This window comes from Trichoderma breve, chromosome 2 (assembly GCF_028502605.1).
Source record: "Trichoderma breve strain T069 chromosome 2, whole genome shotgun sequence".
In the NCBI taxonomy this organism is placed as follows: Eukaryota; Fungi; Ascomycota; class Sordariomycetes; order Hypocreales; family Hypocreaceae; genus Trichoderma; species Trichoderma breve.
Window position 1 is genome coordinate 2,168,895 of NC_079233.1, and position 22,271 is coordinate 2,191,165.

At 48.5% G+C, this 22,271-nt stretch overlaps 5 protein-coding genes across 5 annotated transcripts; 3 read left to right on the forward strand and 2 right to left on the reverse strand.

Moving 5' to 3' along the window:
- Positions 1 to 990: 990 nt before the first annotated feature.
- Positions 991 to 3,111, reverse strand: T069G_02893 (DNA-directed RNA polymerase I subunit RPA34.5 domain-containing protein; the record flags this gene model as incomplete). Its single annotated transcript, XM_056170103.1, has 2 exons — positions 991 to 1,889; positions 1,953 to 3,111. 2 exons carry the CDS (start codon positions 3,109 to 3,111, stop codon positions 991 to 993), a joined length of 2,058 nt encoding a protein of 685 aa, XP_056030995.1.
- Positions 3,112 to 3,564: 453 nt separating this feature from the next.
- T069G_02894 (mRNA cleavage and polyadenylation factor CLP1 p-loop domain-containing protein) lies at positions 3,565 to 6,040 on the forward strand (the record flags this gene model as incomplete). The annotated part of the gene is made up of 5 exons (XM_056170104.1): positions 3,565 to 3,613; positions 3,693 to 3,936; positions 4,001 to 4,127; positions 4,189 to 4,479; positions 4,532 to 6,040. The coding sequence occupies 5 exons, from the start codon at positions 3,565 to 3,567 to the stop codon at positions 6,038 to 6,040; spliced, it is 2,220 nt and encodes a 739-aa protein (XP_056030996.1).
- A 414-nt stretch (positions 6,041 to 6,454) lies between these two features.
- T069G_02895 (FAD binding domain-containing protein) lies at positions 6,455 to 9,185 on the forward strand (the record flags this gene model as incomplete). Its single annotated transcript, XM_056170105.1, has 9 exons — positions 6,455 to 6,606; positions 6,694 to 6,773; positions 6,856 to 7,156; positions 7,247 to 7,360; positions 7,423 to 7,457; positions 7,516 to 7,732; positions 7,817 to 7,890; positions 7,966 to 8,246; positions 8,469 to 9,185. 9 exons carry the CDS (start codon positions 6,455 to 6,457, stop codon positions 9,183 to 9,185), a joined length of 1,971 nt encoding a protein of 656 aa, XP_056030997.1.
- A 1,958-nt stretch (positions 9,186 to 11,143) lies between these two features.
- T069G_02896 (uncharacterized protein) lies at positions 11,144 to 13,964 on the forward strand (the record flags this gene model as incomplete). Its single annotated transcript, XM_056170106.1, has 6 exons — positions 11,144 to 11,278; positions 11,560 to 11,823; positions 11,869 to 11,992; positions 12,103 to 12,510; positions 12,562 to 12,652; positions 12,713 to 13,964. 6 exons carry the CDS (start codon positions 11,144 to 11,146, stop codon positions 13,962 to 13,964), a joined length of 2,274 nt encoding a protein of 757 aa, XP_056030998.1.
- A 717-nt stretch (positions 13,965 to 14,681) lies between these two features.
- T069G_02897 (tetratricopeptide repeat domain-containing protein) lies at positions 14,682 to 17,121 on the reverse strand (the record flags this gene model as incomplete). Its single annotated transcript, XM_056170107.1, has 4 exons — positions 14,682 to 15,481; positions 15,671 to 15,958; positions 16,019 to 16,811; positions 16,885 to 17,121. 4 exons carry the CDS (start codon positions 17,119 to 17,121, stop codon positions 14,682 to 14,684), a joined length of 2,118 nt encoding a protein of 705 aa, XP_056030999.1.
- Between the last annotated feature and the right edge of the window lie 5,150 nt (positions 17,122 to 22,271).

A 22,271-nucleotide genomic window follows, 5' to 3' on the forward strand; every position in this document is an offset into this window, starting at 1 on the left:
GTACCCGTAAGCCCTCCGTAGTGGTACCTGGAACGCATGCAAGCATGCATGGACAACGCCGCCGCCAAATCGATCACCGCCTCTCTAAGCCTCGTTCTCGCTCGCTTCTCTCTTCCCTCACCGATGGTTAGACCGATCGCTGCTCGTGCGCCTCCTATCTGGTGTCCGTATCCACTCCGCGAATCGGTCCTGTCAACCGACTGCCAGGTCACGATTTCTGGGTCGACCAGGGTGAGTATCCGGATCTGATGCCAACGGTGCACAGATAATATTCCGTTTGCTCACCCAACAGTTGGTGAGTGTATGACAGAGCGTTCCTATCTCTGCCTAATTCGGTGTCATTCATGAGATACTAGGTATTGTATACATTTCAAACATCTGGATGAAAAAAAAAAAATGAGAATATATCCACGTCTTCCAGAGTCTCACATGTGTTACTTGCCCGCAAATCATTCATCTTCAACTGCACTCTATTAGTTTCATACATACGTCAGACGATTCTTTACCCTACGCATGTCCATCCAGAGACTCTTCTCAGTGAATAGTGCTCCGCATCGGTAGCATGTCTGCGAAATGTGAGATGTACATGAAAAAATACAATAAAATGCCCGTCACATATTGGCAAATTGTCTCCCCTCTCCGAAAGCTTGGCTTCATATCTCGTCCACCCCCTGAAATGCAAATAAAACCTCTCTCCTGATTTTTTTTGTAGACAAAAAACTGCTTCTTCCTAAACGCCAATGTCTCCCAGTTGCGAGAATAGCTCTTCTTGATGAACAGTCCAGAGAGCAGATAGAAATCGAAAGTTAGCAGTCAAGGTCCCATAGACCTTACAGCCCCTGTGGAGGGTGAAACCTCAACAATCACCACATCCCACACTGCTCATTACTTTCAGCAGGGTCATGGTAGCAACCTATGCATCCTCAAAGGTGCACTTCGGTTGCCCATGCTCAAATACACTCAGCAAAACTTGTATGGAGATCTAGGGCCCTAGCTCGATCCCTTGGCTTTGATCGTGGATTTTTTCTTATCCCCTCCCTGAGCACTTGGTGGAGGGCTCTGCTGTGACGAACCAGTGGCATTGACCTCATCTTTGCTCTTCTTGCTCTTCTTGCTCTTTGACTGCACAGGTGTAGCGAGGAGTGCAGAAGAAGGCGGGAGAGGAACCGGCGATTCTTTTGGTCGGGAAGTCAGGGGAATGTTTGGCAGAGGAACCGCTGTTTGACGCGGTGCGGGCACAGGAGTCTCGGGCTTTGTCTTCTTAGTCGACTTCTTGGCCGTACTAGGAGTAACTGCTACGACCTTGGAGGGAGTGGCAATAGCGGTGGCCGATGACGAAAATGCCGACGACGGGATGGCTGGTGGTGCGATAGGAGTTTGCTTTTTGGCGGCTGAGGGCAATTCTGCTCCGAGATCAGGACTGCTGACCCTGGCCGTCTTCTGCTTCTTGCTCTTGGTCTCCGCAGATTGATTCTCATCTCGGAGTTGCTGCTCAGCAGTGATGGCATCATCTTCTGAGGTGGTGTGTTTTCTCTTGCCCTTGCGATCGGTCTTAGAAGACTTCACATCCGTAGTATTGCTCTCCGCAGCAACATCAGCGTCCTTCTTCTTTTTGGCATCTTCCTTCTTGCCCTTCTTCTCTTTCTTGGTAGATTTGGGAGTGGCTAATGCCGCAGGTGCTTCGGCCATGTCAACATCTTCGTCACCAGGCGCATCTGCTCCGATATTGCCCATCGGGGTATTCACGCCGAATGGCTGATACCTAGCCCTGAGACCCTTTGGTTGTGGTCGAGGGGCGCGACGAGGCGCGGGACCGACAGAAGAAGCAGCGGCACCTCCGAGATTGGCAATTCTCTTGATGTGCATGGTCTGGTCGATTTGTTTGCGGGCTAAAGGGAACATTAGTTAGTATGAAGTAGATAAACCAGGGGCAGCTTAGGAGAGCAACTGACTTGGTTGGTACTTGGAATCGCTGGCTGAGGGAATCAAAATCTGGATCGAGCTCTTGGTCGCAATCGTGTCGAAGGAGACGCCATAGTCTTGGCCGTCATGTGAAAAGACTCGGTTTCCAATCTGCGATCGGTCCATGGGGATCTCTATGTTCTCGATAACAGAGATGGGGACGTTGGAAGGAACCGTAAAGTACCAGAACTGCTTGCCCTGCAAATTTGCTTCATTGCAGATGCGAGCCACATCCTGGCCATTGGCTCCGTCGTCTCCCTTGCGAAGTGCGAAATCGGGAGCGATGAAATTCGGCGTTCCGACTTGGTTGTTCATCTCGCGATCTGAAATGTGCATGGAATCGTCGACTTCAGCATCACTATCCTCTGAGTCGGAAGAAGATTCCTCTGCAGGCTTCTTTGAAGCGTCCGCCTGTTCAGGCACTTCTTCCTCATCCTCGCTTGATTCTTCTTCGCTTGACTCCTCCTCGCTAGAACTGCTCGAAGTAGAAGCTTTGGCAGGTACCTTGGCTGGTGTCTTGGGGGTGCCATTTGTAGCGGCAGGTGCGGCCGGTGTCTTCGAGATAGGCTTGGGGGTAGGCTTGGGGGCTTCTTCCTCCTCATCGCTAGACTCTTCTTCCTCCTCGCTTTCTTCTTCGGAGCTGCTGCTTGAGGATTCCTGGACCGCCGCAGCTTGTTTGGCGCCAGCTCCGTTTGTCTTCTTGGGCTCGCTTTGCTCCGATTCGGACTCGCTGGATGACTCGCTGGAAGATTCAGAAGAAGACTGCTCTTTCTTCACAATCTGCTCTTTCTTAGCAGCAGCGTTGCGTTTGGCAGAAGCGTTGCGCTCGACGTCGCTATCGGCGATCTCTTCGTCCCTGCTGCGCCGTTTGGGAGTTGTCGAAGCTTTTGCGCCATTGGCACCGATCTTCTTCAAAAAATCGGCGCTGTTACCTTCATCGCTGTCACTATCACTGTCGCTGCTTTCGCTCGATTCGTCGCTGTCATTGTTGTTCGGGAAAAGGGCGACACCGGGCTCATTCTTGATGATCGCTGCCGCTGGCTTGGAGACAGGCCGCCGATTGTACTGTGCTGAGGCGCTGAGGCCCTTCTTAGTATCTTCGACGTGCTTGCTAAGCGAGTGAATCTTGAAGGGCTCTTTAGGCGCCATTTTGGCGGGTTTTCGAAGTGCAATGAGCCTGGTTGGATGCTCAATCAGGTGGGAGAGATTGGAGAGGAAATGCTGCTCTGAACTTTTTTTCGAGGCCTGGATGGAAATTTTGAAGATGCACAAGCAGAGCCCCACCATGACGCGCCTATTTTGGGGAAAGCGCGCGATTTGGCGGGACGTGTTTGGCGCAATTCGAAAACTCTTAGTGCGCTATATCTTATCGATAAGCGCATTTTCAGAGCTGTAGCGCCAAATGCGAATCATTGCCAGCATGCCGGGCTTATTACATCTCTCTGAAACTTGACCTTTACAATGCATTTCTTGTTATGCTAAGCCGGTGGATGTTTGTTGCGAGGAATCATTGATTCTTCTTTGAGATCTTTCTTGCCCGGCACCGAATCTAATTAATTTCTATTCTCATTTTGCTCGTTTCCAACTCAATATTGCTCAGACATGTCCTCCAACAAGCGTCGTAAACTCGACACCCAAGCTGCTCCTTCATGTAAGTCAGCCAAATTTCATCATTAGAGGCCTGCTGTGAACAATTTCAGAATAATCCAACTCACTGAACTCATTTTTAGCAGCGGTAAGCGCATTAAGTGCACTCGCAGCTCGCCGGCGCTTAGTCACCAATGTACCAGCCAAAGAGCCCAGTTCATCTCCGGAGCCTGAAGAATCAGCTTCAGCTAGAACCAACTCCTTCAGTGTCCTACAAACTTTAAAGCGTCAAAATGAACCCCCCAAGTCTCCCAAGAAGAATGGGTCAAGAGGGCCACTCAATCGTGGCGACACCAGAGCTTCTACCTCGCAAGGTGGTAAGATGAGGTAGGTCTGCTTGATCCTTTAATGGTGCAACAGTAGACTTACAAAAGGTTTTCAAATTCAAAAGCGATCCATCTACTCCAGAAGCCGGTCTTTTAAGTTCTCGAGTCATGTACTCGTCTTTCTTACTAAATAAAAACAACTGCCGCACAACAGCAAAGGGCACCATCGCGTTAAAGCTCAGAGATAGCGAGGTATGTTTCTAGCATCTATGTAAATTTGATTTCGTGTAGCAACTAATCGATTTGTGCGTAGCGATTCATTGCCATTGGTAGCTTTGGAATCAAAGTCATTGCCGGCGAAGCGACTGTGTTTGGAGCCACTCTTCAACCATCAGATCCTATACACTGGATTCACGCTCCCCACTGTCATGCAATTCCAGTTATCAGAACCTCCGAGAAGACTAGTCTGGAGCTTCACCATGACCCAAATGCCGACGGCTTGCGACGGTTAAGTCGTTTGTCCCCCCTTTTTAGAGGCATATGGGGAGAATCAAAGGATGACTCTACGGAGCACAGCCTAGGAAAGGGACGAACGTTCCAGATTGTGTGTCCAAAACCTGACTCTACTTGCGCGACTTACAGCTAACTAGTGTCAGGTATGCAGTTCTGATGATGCTCCTAAGAAGTGCGTCATACAAGAACTTTCATCTCCTCCAGCATGGAACAAGAAGCTAGCCGATCTCGTATCCGTAGCCAAGGGTGGCCCTTTCACAACGCTTGTATGCGGTCCCAAGTCTGCGGGAAAGTCAACCTTTTCCAAGATGCTCGTGAACCGCATCTTAACGAGTGAAGCAACACGAACAGGGAGTCATGGCATGGCTATTCTCGACTTGGATCCCGGCCAGCCCGAGTATGCACCTTGCGGGACGATATCCCTCGTTCATATCACCCGACCCAATCTAAGCGCTGCCTTTACGCATCCAAATCTAGACGATGAATCATACAGAGTCATCAGATGTCATGCGTTGGCATCCATGACACCAGCGGCGGCCCCAGAACACTACTTGGAATGCGTGCTGGATCTTCTTGACTACTATCGAAGACTGCTGCGCAATTGCCATCTTCTCATCAACACTCCAGGTTGGATTCTGGGCACTGGACAGGACCTACTAGTGGAAATTATCTCTCGAGTCAACCCTCCAGAAGTGATTTACATGTCTGAAGACGGCCCTGCAGATGTTGTTGAAGTTTTACGCGGTGCAACGAAAAGAACTTTTACTACCCTGCCCTCGCAACCATCCGAGTTTGCGTCCCGCACCGCTGCTCACTTGAGGGCCATGCAGGCTATGTCATACTTCCACTTGCAAGACCAGAAACAACTGATCGCAGGCTTGAGGCCGAGCTGGAACCCTTCCCCACTGTCGTCCATCCCTCCGTTGCAGGTCCGGTACTCTGGCAATCAGCGGGGAATTCTCGGTATTCTACTATATGACTACCAGTCTCCATCGGAGCTGCTCTCACAAGCAATCAATGGAATGATACTTGCTGCGGTGGATGTGGAGGATCCCAAAGCATTTCGCAATCTAGCTTCCACTGCTCAGTTGTCAGTGGATGGTGGCGGCAAAGACGGGTATTCCGCAATGGAAGACTTCATTTCAAGGACCACGGAAGGGCTGCCGTATATTCCAAATGCCAGCGACATCACTCTTGACCCTTGCTTCTCTCGCACCATCGGCCTCGTCCTCATCCGAGGTATCGACACCACTACTCAAACACTTCAACTCCTTACTCCTATCCCACTACAGACAATAGAGCAGATCCGGTCGCAGGGCCGACAGATCGTGCTCGTTCATGGAAAATTTGATGCACCGACATGGGCATACACGGAGGACTTGTACGGGCGTTCCCAGCAGGACGATATCAACGCAGACAAGCCCCTTGAAATAGTGAATGAAGACCCAAATGAGGATGAGGATGAGGATGAGGCTGAAGATGTGGATGAAGAGGAAGCTTCAGCGGAATCCGAGGCTCCTTCGGACCCAAGTGCCGGGTCTTCTACCGCCCTCCCGTGGGTCGAGGTGCTCCGCGGCAGCCAAAAGCGGCCAGTCGGCTCGCGTGTGTGGAGAGTGCGGAGAGACCTGGGCCGTAATATCGGCGGTGACTGAGAAAACAGTGTGGCAAAGAAAATCGTCAGCCAAACGAAGTAGTGTGCAGACCACGAATTCTGGGGTACGGGGACGAGAAAAGGAAAGCTGACGAATGGACATCAAATAGGGTTTTCCATAAAGAAATCATAACGAGTCAACGCTGCCCTTGTCTTTGTTGGTACTGTGGCGGATGAGGGGAGCGTTGGTCAGAGATGACCCATGATTACTTAGGCCCAAAATCGTGGAGCGATGAAACTTTGTCATGTCTTCGTAAACAGGGTAACACATATAGATCCTGTATACCCCATATTGACTATATAAGAGCTTTAGATGCAGAGCGTAGACTATTTAATTCTCCGACAAGATTACCTTTTTCTTTCTGATACTATAATTCACGAGGCACTAAGCGAATATTGGTGAATTAAATCAACTATGGAAGCTGCTGCAACATCAAAGGTCGATGTGCTCATTATTGGAGCCGGCCCCGCAGGCCTCATGCTCTCCCTTTGGATGGCCAAGTTGGGTGTCAAGACGAGAGTCGTGGACAAGCGAACTGGCAAAATCGTGTCCGGTCAAGCAGACGGGTAAGTCGCCACACAAGGCTCGGAGACGGGCCTAGAGTGCATTCATATATAGAGGGTATAAGTCTAACATAGCGCGACTCGAAACAGATTTCAGTGTCGTACCCTAGAGATTTTCGACAGCTTCGGTATCGGACACAAAGTATGGCACGAGGCAAACCATATGCATGGTGAGTTGCATTATCTTTGTTGTGCCACATAGACAGGACGTGGGAGGTGTCAAAAAGAAATAACCTAATTGTCCGGCGATAGAGGTCAGTTTCTGGAATCCAGACGAGGATGGCAAGATTCGTCGCCACCACCGTGGTCCCAATACTCAACCGAATCTTTCGCGGTTCACCGAGGCCGTGTTGCACCAAGGTCGTGTCGAGAGCATTCTGATCGATACAATCCGGGCCTCTGCCTCTCCTAAACACCCATTGGTCGAGATTGAGCGGAGCGTTATGCCAACCTCGCTGCATATTGACGAGAGCTGTGTTGATGACGAAGATGCCTATCCCGTAGAAGTGACGCTGCGCCATCTGACTGAGGAAGAAGCCACCCCGACGCAAAGGTTAAGTAATTTGCAGGACGGGCTGTATAGGAGCAACCTAGCGGAAGACGATACAGAGAGGCTGCTTGCGAATACTGTCGGGGTTGGGAGAGAGGAGAAAGTTCGAGCCAAGTATGTGGTTGGATGTGACGGAGCACATTCATGGGTGAGAAAGACGCTTGGTGAAGAGTACCAGATGAAGGGTGAATCAACTGATGCTATTTGGTAAGACTTTTCCGCATCAGTTGGGTTTGCATCAGCAGGAACGCTAATGGCCTTTCAAATAGGGGAGTACTGGACATTATTCCTATCACAGACTTCCGTGAGATCTTCCAGAGTCCCTAGCTGTTCCATTGAAATGAGACTAACATGTATGACAGCGGACATTAGAAGCAGATGCATGATACACAGTGCTGAGTTCGGCGCCATGATGATCATTCCGAGAGAAAACAAGCTTGTCCGAGTTTACACCCAACTTAAACAAGTATCCACAGGCACAGGACGCGTTGACAGATCACAAATTACCCCAGATGTCATCTTGGAGACAGCAAGAAAGATTCTGAGCCCTTACACTCTCGACTACCACTACATTGATTGGTAAGTCTCACAAGGGGTGTTGTGTTCCACCGACCGGAGCAAGCTATTGGAGTGAAGTACAAAGGCTGAGTGAAACATCCGCAGGTGGACAGCATATCAAATTGGGCAACGAGTCGGCGATCGTTTTAGCAAACACAATCGTGTCTTCCTTACAGGAGGTGAGGGCAAATCCCTGTAACCGTCTGAATAAACAAGGTAGCCTGAGAGACGCCGGATTTACTAACGCAAGGCAGATGCGGTGCATACACACTCACCCAAGGCCGGCCAAGGCATGAACGTTTCCATGGGAGATACGTACAACCTTGGCTGGAAACTCGGCCTCGTATGTAAGAAGTTGCTGCAGCCGCACGTCCTTGATACGTACGAGTTGGAACGGAGGCAGATTGCTCGGCAGCTCATTGCCTTTGATCACAAGTTCTCCAGGCTCTTCTCAGGGAGGCCGGCCAAGGACGCCTCTGACGAGGCGGGATCTTCCATGAGTGAATTTCAACAGGCATTCCGAGAAGCACAATTGGTAAGTGTATTCCTAGTGCTCCCATTACCCGGTAGATAGCTAGGGTGTCCCTTGCACTGAGTCGCGGTGAGTGGGCGACCAGCTTTTATTGGAAATGAGACCCTGTGTAGGGGTCTACCTTGCCGATTCGGACAATGCCATCTTGGTTTCCAGATCGGGCGGCAACTGGGGATCGATATTGGCCGTGAGGCTTATGTTACTCTTTGCTAATTGAAACCGCAGTTCATCACAGGTGTCGGCATCCGCTATCAGCCCAGCGTCCTTACATCAGAGAGTGATTTGAAAGGAGGCTTGCAAGGCACTGAGACACCGTCTCAAAGCCAGGTCACAAGCTCAGCCGAATCTGCCGCGCATTGCCAGCCGGGCAGACGCTTTGCGTCGCAAATAGTGCTGTCACAGGCAGACGCCCGGCCATGGGAGCTGCAGCTGCATATGCCATCCAATGGCCGCTTCCGCGTCGTCGTATTCGGTGGTGACATCTCGCAAGCCACGCAGCTGGCCACAGTCAACAAGCTTGGCAGCTGGCTCCAGGCCAATGTGCTGTCGCCGGCCAAATCGCCTCGCATCAGCCTGGCTCCTGGGCCAGACCCGCGTGGAGGATCAGGATCATCGCAGTGGATGACGGATGAGGACCCGTCCATTGTCGACGTGCTGCTGGTGCACTCGGCGCCACGAGACAAGATTGAGCTGCTGCAGGATCTGCACGAGGTCTTCCATCCTTTCGATAAGAAGCTGGGTTGGGACTATGGCAAGGTGTTTGCCGACGACCATGGTAAGGTACACGAGTATTACGGCGTTGATCCAGACAGGGGGGCCGTTGTAGCGGTGCGTCCCGACGGTTACATTGGTCTGGTGACGGGACTGCAGGCGGAAGATGGCTGGACGCGGCTGCAGGCCTGGTTTGGCGGGTTGCTGAGGCCAAGTCCAAGCTCAAGCTAAATGAAGGCGGAAATTCCTGAGATGGAGGAGACAGGAAGCCGGGAGGGATCCGCACTTGTGAGATCTCAACTGAAATCCATGGCGGTGGAGGTTGAGGTGATCTCTGGCTGCAGATGCTGCTGCAGGGAGAGGATTTGTAGTGACCTACCGTACAGGGGATTTATGTACAGTGGAATGGCGCTAGGCCTGCCCAGGCCGTTTCATAGGGATCTGGACTCGACTCGATCAGTGAAACAGCAAACGGGCGGTTGAGGTTCTAGATGGATGCGAGATGCGCTGTGCTTTCGCAGTTTTGTTCAGGTATGGGGGTGTTGATGAATTGATCTAGATAGAATGAAATGGACTGTGAAATCTTCCGCATCTGCCTAGAAACGCATGTAGCATGCGTACATCTGTTAAAGTGCTTGAATATGGATGGCTTGATTGGTGAATCCCTAGTATACATGCTAAGATGCGAGATTGCGTCGCCTCCATCTCGGTAGCCTCGACTGCCCCTGTTCACCGCGAATGGATCAGGGGCCATATCTCTGGATTCCGATACAAAGATGAAATACCCCGAGATCTTGTGCTTGTGCTCGACTGCTTTGTCGTCTGTATTACACGCTCCATGCCCCATTCAGACAACTCAGCCGTTGCTTGGGATAATTCCCTGTCTCTGTACTCCGTCAGTGTGTGCTAGATGGGCTGTCTAGTGCACAAGGCCGGCAATTTGCCAAGGAGGGATCGTCAAGCGGCGCTTGCAGTGAGACTCGGCCAGGTTGATTTGGGACAGGATACGAGCCCAGTTTGGGCATTGGGGAGGGATTGGCTGGGATGGTTGGGATGATCGTGGTACGAGAAGCCATCTGAGAAGATACAGCTCTTGCTCACTATATCCTTTAGAGAGGAACCTGGCCTGCCTCACTAGTAGACAGCTCATCAAACGGATGAGATACCGTTGAGATACCTAGTGGTGTCTTTCTGCTCTGCTCTGGGGCTGTAACGCATTGGCGGTTGTGCTGCATCACACAGGTGTCGATTTTCTCAGGCACTCACCGCGGGCATGTCACACCGATCTGCCCTGACAGGGTTCCTGGGTTCAACACGCGGAAAATAGCAAATTACGACGGGGAGCAAGAGCAGCAAATGGAGCTAGAATGGGGAGGCTAATATCAAGTCAACTGGGGTAGATTCAACGTCGCTTGCCGAGCTAGAGATTGGCTACTGCACAGCGGCTCCCGCTTTGACCTGAATTGCAGCCAAGACAATGAGGCTACCATTTATAGGGATTAGATCATATATGGGAAATGTATCCAGAATGGGGGCCGTCTGGGCAAACAACTCGAAGTTTTGAGGCTTGAGAGCGACGGCAGATGCTGTTGTGAGAATACATGTAAAAGGGCCGCGAACAAGAGCTACCAAGTGAACCAGATGGCTGGGCGGCGCTGAGACATGGCTTGACGCAGGGGATGGAAACGGGAACCCGGGCAAACACCAGAGTGCTCAGCTTCTCTCATTGCTTTTTCCTTATGTAGTAATATTACTGATACCTTGTCCAAGTGAGCGCTGATGTGATGTCTAGTTCCGGTTTCTTCGACTTTTATAAAGGCGGGAGGCTGCCGCCCGTGTCAAGTGACTCGACTCGGTGGTGCCTTCAATCGTTAAGAGTCCAGTACACGCAAGGATCTCTCAGCCTTTGTCATCTAACCTCCGCTCTTTTTTTTCTTCTTTGGCATTCAATGGCCTTTTGCTCATCTGCAGCACGGACGGGTCCGCAATTCCAGCTTGCCCTAGCCGTTGCCGCTGACACCATCAACTCCACCACATTTCGGGCCATTGCCGAAGCGCCGTTATTGATCCTTGGTCTCCGCCGTTGAATCGGGAGCGAGCAGCTCCAGCTCCCACAAGGCCCCGTTTCTCCTTCTCTCTCCCCCTTTATCGGAAGATCTTCACCAGTCTCTTCTTCTCGCAATGTCATCATGGCGGATCCGAACGAAGACTATGGAGAACATCCCTGCATTAAGGCGCAGAAGGCTTTGATGGCACAACAGAGCCAAGAGGCTCAAACTATCATCCGCTCGGCTTGCTCCGAGTGTAGACGCCGGAAACAAAAGGTATGCCTCTGAACCATTCAATAGCTTCTCCAATCTTCTCATACATGTGGAACATTGTTATATCCTGTGCTTAGTTGCGGCACAATTTGTAATCACTCTTATTACACTGTTCCATTATTCTCACGTACATTTATGCTTGCCTCAATGAAGAGATGCAGGCAGAAATGTATGTAATTTCGCCCTCGCACATCATATATACCTAAACATTCATTTCTCCTACAAATCTCGCATCTCCAGCATCCCTCAATTGCATATTTGTCTAACATGTATATATACAATAGTGTACTCGGTACTGGCCATGTCTGCACTGTGGAAATAGGGGTTTCTCTACCAACTGTGTCTTTCAGACAGTTCTCGATATAAAATCCCCCGAGGAGCGCCGGACTCAACTCAAACAGTTGGTGGCGCAAATAGAGGGATTATGTTGCTATTCTCACGAGTTACTCGATCCAGTGGATGGCGATAGTGACGGCAGTGATGTTGATCTCGAGGCATTGGGCTACTCTGCTTCCCATGTTGCCTCGAGTTATAGCGGCCCTCGCAAGGTACTTTCAGATGTGCGGCATCATTAATACTCCTCATGTTTACAGTACCTCGCCTCCGCTAACACCGCAGCTCAGGAGAGACGGCGTACAATGCCAGATTCCGTAAAGCCTGGCCGCTCTCCTCATTTGCAAAAAGCCATTCAGGCTCTCCCGTCCAGATCATGCGTTGGTAAGTCTTTGTTTCTTCTCCCACACCTTCCACCTTCTTGGGGGGTTTTTTTTTTTGTTTCAAAAGTAAAAAGTTATTGCGTCTTATTGCCAAATTCTGACTCAATGTAGATGCCCTAGTGGATAACTTTCTAGACTTTGTCAACTTTCGTTACTACATTGTTCATCCGGTGATGTTCAGACGAGAGTACCGAAATTGGTGCAGCCTTGCTTACAATGATAATCACGTTGAGCTTCAGTGGACTGCTCTCCTCCTAATGGTCTGTGCGTATTCTGCTCAGTATCCCAGCGACGCACTTCATCGTGCTTTTAAGGCGGAGCAGAGCCACCCAATTCACCAATTATCCGAGAAGTATCACGAGACAGGCCGTAAGCTTGCAACGAGGATTCCATTGGGAAGATATGATCTACACGCCATTCAGACCTATCTACATTCGTCCCTCTTCTTCAAGACGAAGGCTCGGTATCCTGAATGCCGGCGTGATTTGACAACTGCCGTCCAAATTGCCAGCAAAATGGGTAAGCTAGTCTCTCCGGATCCTGTTTTTTGACCTTCTAATTCTCATCTAGACATCAGCCATGAAGAAACTACGAGTCCGCTTTTCGATTATAATATGGAAATGGGGAGTCGAGCTTGGGTAATCATGTGCGCATGGGACTGGTTAGTTGGTCTGCTGAACCCCGATACGTGGACGCGCATTCTAACTCTGCAAATATCTAGGCAGCTTGGAAACATGACCTCACACCCTCTTATTCTGCAGTCCAATCTCTACTATGCTAAACCGCCCGGAATCCTACTGGATGAAGAGCTAAAAGAGCCTCCACCCTCTCCCGGCTTGTTCATGTCGCTTCAATCCGAACTCGGGAGCGCATTGTTACAGTCGTTTGGAAGGCATAGGCCTCTGGAAGAAATAGAAGATGTTAGAAAACACAGTAACATCGTAGAAAGCTGGGCCGCGCGATTGCCGCCTCAATTCTTTCTGCGAAACCCCGACACAGGTCTGGATGAAGATTATCCATGGCTTAGATTCCAGCGATTCAGTCTTACCATGATGGGAACTTTGTCGTTGCTATCTCCTTTACGATATTTCCTTATAATACCGCTGTCGACGGGATCTCTAGCCGAGTATCTACATCTTCAAAGAGATGGCACATTATGGGCTCTCAGACACTTAAACAGACTACTCCGGTTTCTGCGGTTTGCTTTCCCCGGAGATGCAACATATCACACTATTTTATTCTTCATTTTCGATGTATCTGTGCTCTTGTGCTCTGCAATGATACACGATATAGATTCGAGCATGCCAATGCGCGAAGTGGCATTGAAGGCAGTTGATGGGTCCCTTGGCGTGATGAGAACTCTGGAGCGCCACTCGCCGATACCAAAACACTCTTACAAAATCCTCAGTCGCATTTATGAAGAGGTTTTGAGACTACCGGCAACAGATGATACCCACAGAGTTAAGAAGCGAAGGCTGGACCATTTGCCGGATCGAGTATTCCCTAATCGAAGAGTAGAATACATGCCTGAGCTGGATGAATTCTGGGATAATTATGACTTCAGTTTTACTGGTCCTGGAGAGAATGGTTCCATCGAATCACATGTTACTACCGATAACGCCGCTATTGTCACTTCATCAGCGAATACACGGTCAAGCAGTACGTTAACTGACCAACAGTCCACTCCATCACAATACGACGATGAAGATGCGGAGATCGTCGAAATGTTATCAGCTTGTATTAGGTCGTCCAATTTGGAAGATCGATCTACGGCTATCACACCATCGAATACACTCATGCATCATGTTATCAAGTCCGTACCCGAGCCGATTGAACATTCAGACAATAGCGGGACTACTTTTTCGGCTCACGATGCAATCGGCTTTGAACACTTAATAAGATATCTCAACGACGGTGTTTGGGATAGAGTATGCGGATTGGATCAACTCGAACAGCCAGGTCTTATGGACTGATGATATGGCTTCACGAGCACCCTAAACTGTGATTCATGAGAATGACGCAGTACTTTTTTTTTTTTCAAGATTAGCGTTTGTTTGACACTTTTTTGTCTGGCATGTGTATGCGTGTGATTAACAGATATGTTGGGAAACAACATGTTGGTAAAATGCTTCGGGTTACAACTACTACGATTTACACTTGGAGCAAATAGAACGATTTTTACTCGTGAAAGAAGAGCAAAAAATCGGTTAGAAGAATTCATAGGGCAGGGAACGAGAAATTCCTTTGGCCGCGATACATGATTGTGGGAATGAAGATATGGTTGTCAAGCTGCGCCATGTAGCGTTATTGTCAATGATTAACTTCCTCTCTTTCTCTCTTCCTCTCTGTAAACTTATGTGCTCCGTGGTTGTTAGATACTATTGAGGATAACGATAGTTCATGTGGTATGATGGCGACGAAGTAATTTCGATAGAGAAACATCGTTGAAGGTATGATTCAAGCATTGATGCAATGTTATAAGTTTGCTACAAGATCTCTATTCCGTAAAATGGTAAAACTGGGATGCCTCAAATCGTTAATAACAACTTTCGCCTGATGATATGTGACTAATCACTATTCGAAAGGTTCTGTCCTAATTCCAAGTAACCATCCTTCTGAAACTTGAGAATACCAAGAACCTGAGAATGCGAGAATGGCGGACTTGATTCGACGCTATCTTCAAGACAAAGCTAGTTTTCCTCAATACTCAGCCGCTCCAATTGGCGACGTGTATCTGCAAGTTGCTCCATGATCTTCATTGTTTCAGGATGCTCGTCGCCAAGAAATTCTTGTTGTAGTGCCAGTGCCTTTACTTGGATTCCCTCTGCCTCCATATATCTGCCAGATGCATGGTACGTTATTCCAAGATGTGCCATGGTACCAATTGTATGAGGATGCTTGTCACCAATGACCTCTCGTTGTAGCGCCAGGGCGTTTAGAAGCATTTCCTCTGCCTCTTTGTATTTGCCGACTGCATTATATGTTATTCCGAGATTCGCCATAGTCGTAATCGTATCAGGGTCTTTATCACTAAGAATTTCCCGCTGTAGTGCCAGTACCTCTACCCTTAATCCTTCTGCCTCTTGATATCTGCCGTCCGAGTGATGTATCGCTGCAATATTTGCCATGGTAATAACCGTAGAATGATCCTTGTGGCCAAAAGTCTGCTGCTGTAGCTCCAGTACTTCCATTATCATTCTCTGTCCCTCTTCACGTCTTCCAAGTGCTAGGTATGTTATTGCGAGATGTCTCATGGTTTTCATTGTATCACGGTGAGTGTTCCCAAGGATCTTCTGTAGTCGTGCTAGTACTCTCACCATTATCTCCTCTGCCTTTTCATACCTCCTGAATGTAAAGTGTATCATTGCGAGCCCTACCTCGCTCATGATGGTCCTAGGATTCTTGTCACCAAATTTGTCCCGCTGCAACCTGTAAAGCTCGATTTGCGTTTCCTCTGCCTCTTGATACCTTCCGAGCTTATAATATGTATCTGTGAGTATTACCATACTGCCAATTGCATCAAGATGGCTGTCACCTAGTATCGTCTTTTGTATTTCGTATGCTCTTTGTGCCACAATCTCGCACTCCCTCCATCTGCTGCGGCAGCTCAAATAACGGGACAGCCTTGATGATAATTTTGCATTCATTTGATCTCTTCCACTGAGTGTAGCCCACTCACACGCCTGCTGTGCGTGAGCTATGTACTTCTCGCATTTGTTCCAGACCTCCCGTCCATCGTACGGGGATCTTGGGAAGAGAGTGTACGCAATCTCAAGCGCTGCAGCTGAGAAATGTTTCCCCTCATTCTTCCGTTCCTTCCTGCTCAGTCCGTACCGCATTGCTTCTTGAACAAGCTTATGGACCTTGTATGCGCGATTTCCATTTTCGGCCACCTGTATGTTCAGAAATGAAAAGTCACAAAGACGGGCGATAGCCTCAGTGACTTTATCATCATCGTTATTCGAGGCTGATGAGGAGGCATCACTGGGTGTTTCATGAATATGATCTATATCGTTGCTATCGTTGCCGTAGAGAGCTGCTTGCTTGATCAACTCAATAGAGATATTCTGGTTGTCTAGGTAGGCGTGAGTGTGTAGAATCTGATATGCTGTCTTATTCTCAGCCTGAAGATACTTCATAGAAATGTTCCAGGTCTCCAAAATGCTGTTTGAAACTTCATGTCTCCGATGACGGTCGCTTTGTGATTGCTTTAGGATCCTCCATCTTTTTTTGCCATCTTTCAATTTTGAGACGTATTCCTTAACGCTTGTCGAGGTCCTCTTCACATAGGCCGCAGCCTGCGATATAGCGAGTGGTAGGCATTCGAGTTCTTCAAGGAGCTCTTCAACATCTTTTGTGTCATCGTTGTTCCTTTGGTTATGCCTGACACTTTCGAACAGCTTTTTCGCCTCACTTGGGGTCATCTTTGGGATTTTAATTGCCCTACGAGCAGCAACAACACTTCCAGCGATGCTCTTGTCGCGGCTCGTCCAAAGGACTTGTCCTCTTGGCCCTCGTGGGATGAATTTATCCAGGCTTAATTCATGTTCTTTCGGATTCAAAACACATAGTCCATTGTGGTTGACACCAAAGAGTCCCAAGTTATCCGCATTATCTAGAATAAGCACCCAGGGTGTGCTCGACTCGATACCATAACGTACGGCCATTAAAAATTCTTCATCATCGAGACTGGCTGAGAGACCAAGCTTCTTCGCGATCGATTTGAAGTCTTGCGTGAATGTCGTCTCGTTATCGGCGTGGACCCAGAATACGGAACAGGAGGAGACTTGGCACCGGCGATAGGCATAGTCAAGGGCGATCTGAGTTTTGTTGTGCTATTGCAGCTTAGCAACCCGTTGGTATCTCGCAGGGGCATCATAGCGCTCAGATTGCTTGCCCCGAGCCGCCAAGGCCATAGAGGGCAGCGGTAGAGTAGTCGTCTGATAGCGGCAGGATTCTATCCAGCTCGCTGACAATGTCTTGACGACAAACAAGCTCCTCATTGCGCAGAAAAGGAATCAGGATACATGGTTCGCGAGGAGCACTGGCGTAATTATGGATCACATTGCCCTGATGAATCCGGGCATCATTTCCAATGGTATTGGACTCGATGACACGGGTAGAGCTCATGATGCCAACATCGCTGTAATTGAAAATAGTAATAACAGAAAGCAAGGCTAAGACAACACTTTCAATAATAAAAGCATGGGAATCTATCAAGAAAAGTCATCACTGAAGCTGATCACCACTTTTGCTACCCTTCTCAAGGGCGTTGGGTACGATGCTTCAGGCTCGAATTAAAAATTGCAAAGCTCCCTTTCGTTTGCATAAGGCTGTCGTTTCGGACAGCGGTAGAACATATTTCCCTGGAAATTACGGAGCATGCGCGAAATTTCATATCCAATAGACCATTTTGTACGACATCACAATCCTGTAAGACTGCGGTAGCTGGTTCAATGAAAGACTATATATTACCTAGCCCTTGCACCCATACCAAGTTATATAAGCCAGTTCCTTTGTAATCACATGCATAGAGGAACTTTTAAGTCACTGGACGAGCCAACTTACAAACATTAAAGCTCTTGATAAGCCTGGGGCAGTTGAGCGCCAACTCACCAGGCTGGTCCAGAATCCATCAGCTGTCGGACATTAAGTTTGTACTTGATGAATCAAATTTCAAGGGTCAAACATGAAAGGAAGTACCTCCATTACATATATACCTGTATGTACCAATCGGGCGGTCCATGACAAGGACACCACGGCGCAGATTTCCAAATATGGCGAGCAACACAATAAATGTGCGAACCTCTGACCCTTTCACCGCCTTTGAGATTGCATAGCATCGTGGCGAAAAGCTCGCTCCACTGACCAACTCAACGAAGCCAAATTAGAAATTAGAGTTGCTGCACGTCATCTGTCCACTAGTATTGTTAATGTTAGTATAGTAAGTAGTACAGTACGGGTTTAAACCCCCACGAATGATCTACGAGAGACGGTAGTGTTGCCGTTGACGCCTTTTGTCTCCCGCATCTAGTCTAAAAAGCCATGGGGGATTGCTGCGGCTCCATCCTGTTGGTAGTAGAGGCTGGCGAATCAGCTCGCGAAGTGGCCATTTGGCGCTCTAGAGGTGAGACACGTTCTTAGTGATTCGACGAACCATGGCGTCTGTCGCAATTGCCTTTGGAGACGAGATTATGCATTTCGTGGCTGGCTTCGGAAGCAATATACGGCATTGTTTTATAGCCACTGTCGTAATAGACGTAGCTCGATGGAGATGAGCATGTTTCGACCGACCAAAGAGAGCAAAGGAGGGTCCAAAGGAGGCACTGGCTTTCAAAACCTATCCTGAAGACGTATTAAATAAGCATGAGAGCAAGCAAGGTATGGTGACGTCGCACAAGGATTGCAATATACTCTGACACTATGCAGCATTGAAGCTTCTCGCGTCGCGTTTCTAAGCACTGTCCGAAGTAGTACTTTGGGATAATCCGCGCCAATAGGTAAATGCTCCATTCTACCCAACAGCGTTAATATTCACTTTAGCATCGATGGATGGATGTGTTTAACGCTATCAGAAAGAGACTTGATGCCAAATTGTAGAAATATAATGGCGAACATTTGGATGGCACGATGAAATCGCGAACAAGGCGCATCGCAGGAGGAAAGGCGGTTGTTCCGAAGTACCACTGAGGGCTGAAAGAACAGTCGACCAGAGCCGGCAAATCATGCTCGCTGTCAAACCCCCTCGGCTTCTATCAGTCGACGAAACCGCAGTAATCCAAGATGCCGTGTTTATTTTGACAATGTTTTTTGCCTGCCATTGTATAACCGGTCTGTCAAGCTTGTCGGCTCAGTAGTCGTATGAACTGCATGCAGCTGCCTTCCGTGTCGAAAATCGGTATGGAATATTCTTGTTTAAGGTATAACCAGTATTAAATTGAGAACAATAGCACAGAAAATCATGGTTCTTGTAAAGTAAAAGGTACCTACGGACTTAGAGAACGACTCAGGCCTACTTTGGTGTTTCAATTTTCGGTGTGGCTGTAAGTAGGTACCTAAGCAATAGAACAACAAGAACCTGGAAGCCAACAAGTCCTTGTAGAGTAGTACTGAAATCTAGCGCGCGGTAATGTATGGACCGGCGATAAACATGCCCCAGAGCCGCTTCGGTATCCAAGCCTCCGACAATATGTACATATACCTTGGCTAATGGATCTCGTGTGAATCAAGCCAACGCAAGCATAGAACCCGTTCGGAGTAGTTAAAGAAGGTTCATTCAGCTGGCTTTTGTGTTTTTGGAGCTGTAGTTCCAAAAATAACATTCCTACATACCGCTTTGCCGCAGGAGAGCTTCTCTTGTTGGATCTGTCAAAATCCTTGTGCGTGAAGTAGTGCCTGAGTGTTGCACCCAGTCCACGTAGCCGAAATTATACACGTAAAGTAGTATCAGGGGAAAATTTAAATTGCTAGAATCTCAGTTACGTAAACTAGGGAAGTGGTGACGGCACCAGCGATCGCAGCGAAACATGACCAGTACGAGACTCCCCTCTCCAGCCCCCCCTTTTCAATCTTCCCGCCTTTTTTCGCCTCTTCTCTATCTCATCCTCCTAGGCCAAACTATCTCTCTTTGCTCCTCTAAATGAACAACAACAATGCCGCTCAATTCCATCATATTAACCGCCATCAAACGATTGTGTGGGTGATACGGAGTAGTCGCGCCTCAAAGGCAGGATGTATCAGTCAATTGGCGTCCGCATTGCCCATTTCAATGTCTGAATTCTCCAAATCGATGCCTGTTCTGCATTCACATCCTCCTTCCATCCGATTGACGGCATGAGCAACATAGCGTTGAAGTCGTCGAAGTCGTCGCCGCCGTCGCAGCTGTTGAATCCGTTGAATCCGTTGAGACCGTTGAGGCCATTGAACCCGCCGTGGCCGTTGATACATCCTAGAGTATGTCAGTCAATATTCTACAAGATAGGGTTCAAGGCGTCTCTACTAACCGACATAAACGAATCAACTCTCTATAGACGTGGACTAAGCGACGGTGAAGTCCATGGCTATAACAGGCGTTGCTTGACATTTTGAAGCGTTGAGGCTAAGCTTATAGCTTAGCTTTGCTAATATTTAGATGAAATTGTCGTTAAGTTATTGTCAGATATATAACTGCAATTGCTGAATGCAGATTTTGAGTCTTCAGGCTGCTAAGCATCTCGCATCGAACCTCCTACAGATCAACCCTTTATATAATACCGGACATGTCATCCCATCTTCGAGCACAGCAGCCTATCGGCGATAGAATTACATGCTGGCGCATCAGTCTGGACAGCCTGGCAGCTGGGGCTTAGAGGGCCGCACAACGACTGCTCAAGCCGTCATGCTGATATGCAAAGAGAAAATTTCAAAAGAGGAAGATAATTATGGCCAGGGGTGTTGGCAATGATGGACATTGTGTATGCTTAGGCGTGTAGTAATCCTACAATGCTCTAAGGATACGTCACTCGTGGTAGCAAATTTGGATCGTAATTGGTCAAAAGACAAGGCTACGAGCTGTCGGTAATTGTCTGTCAGCAGATTGATGCATCGACTATATTACATCTCTTTCTTTCGTTTCGCCTTGTCTATTTTATTTTGCTCCTAATTACTATGTAGTTGGAACGTCTCGCCAATCACGAAGCATGCATGCATACCTCCCTGCATGTGCCGCCTCAACAATCTCCCCACCGCTTCTTGAGTACCTGACCCGTCGACGCCTCACATTTCTCTTATACTATTCTTCATTCTTCTTCTGGGGATGAGAGAGCCCTGCACAAGGCCCATTTCATGTGTGTTTCTTGCAATTACAGGTGAGCAAGCCTCTCACCGCCTATGCTTCATGTGACCGTGACATGTCGGCCGGATAGGTCACTGTGGTCGGATCAAGTCTCTTATGGCTTATTATAGGTGCTGACCTGGCACACAAACCTTAGAATGATCAAATGAGAATGGCTAAGAGAACTTCTGCCAATGGGCCTCAAGGAGCTCTAACAATCCATGTCATCTGCTGGCTGCAGTAATATAGAGGTGCAGGAAGATTGAAATGCTCTGACTGTTCTTGAGAAATCTGCAGACGGCTGAGGCACTAATGTACTAGACGTGACCTCTATGAAGGTGAATGCGGCGAATCATCTGGTGTTTCGGTCTGCTGTTCACACCGATATCTGCCCGTATTTACATGTGGGTACATGTAATTCGCTGGTTACTGGCTTGTCAAAACACATGAAGCTAAGGTGCGGGTATGGCTGTATGGGGTGCAGCAGCATTACCTTATTTGCCACCGGGAACTGGGGATCTACATACGCGGTCTTAGTCGTGGCATACTATTTAATAGGTCCAATTTGAAAGCAGTTGGTTCCAACTCTCACTTCTTTGACTTCTCGGTTTTGCTGTCGGCGATGGCCTCACAGAAAGAAGATAAGTCTAAGAAAGACCCTTGTAAGGCATCCAAGAAACGTATTATTCTTACTCCCAGATGGGATCCGTTATGCCACGTATGGTTTTGAGACTTGGCATAACGCATTGAAAATGCACCCCTTTCAAGCTCCCTAAGCCGGCATGCCTTACTACCAATTGAAATCTGACTATTGGATTACCGTAAATATCTTATTCCTTAAAATACTCTGCAATGATCTTGATGAAGAGATCAGATGTATTCTCTATCATTTCCATATCCTTCTACTTCCATGAAGCTAGCCTGACCGCTGTGCCGTCCCTAGATAGACGGACCTATGTTCCCTTCGCTACGGTAACAAAATATTTGACTACCATTCACTTCCTCCACGGCGTGGATCATCTTACCCCAGGCGCTCATGGGACTTCTCGCCAAAGAAAGCTAGTCCTTAGTCTCTTCCCAGAATTAGCCCCTGTTTAATCTGCCCCTTCGACCGGAGTCTCCTCCGCGCCGTTACTGCAATTCTACTGGCTCAAATAAATATGGAAAAGGCAGAGAGAGGGTGAGAAGCACTATTTCCACACATCTCCACTCACCTTGAGTCATCAGCGCTATCGAACCCCGGCACTAGCTCCGTCTTCGTGAAAGGTCAACGGTACAATACAATTGACATGATAGGGCTTGACACACGGCCATGTGATATTCGCCTTATAGCTCCACGAGGCCGCTGCATGAGCTGAGCTTACGGCTCGTACTTGGTGTATCTATACCTCGTACGGAGGGTGTGCGTTATATGGGAGGCTTACCGCTCATCTAGATCGCCTTTCCACGGTCGATTGCAAGCAATCTT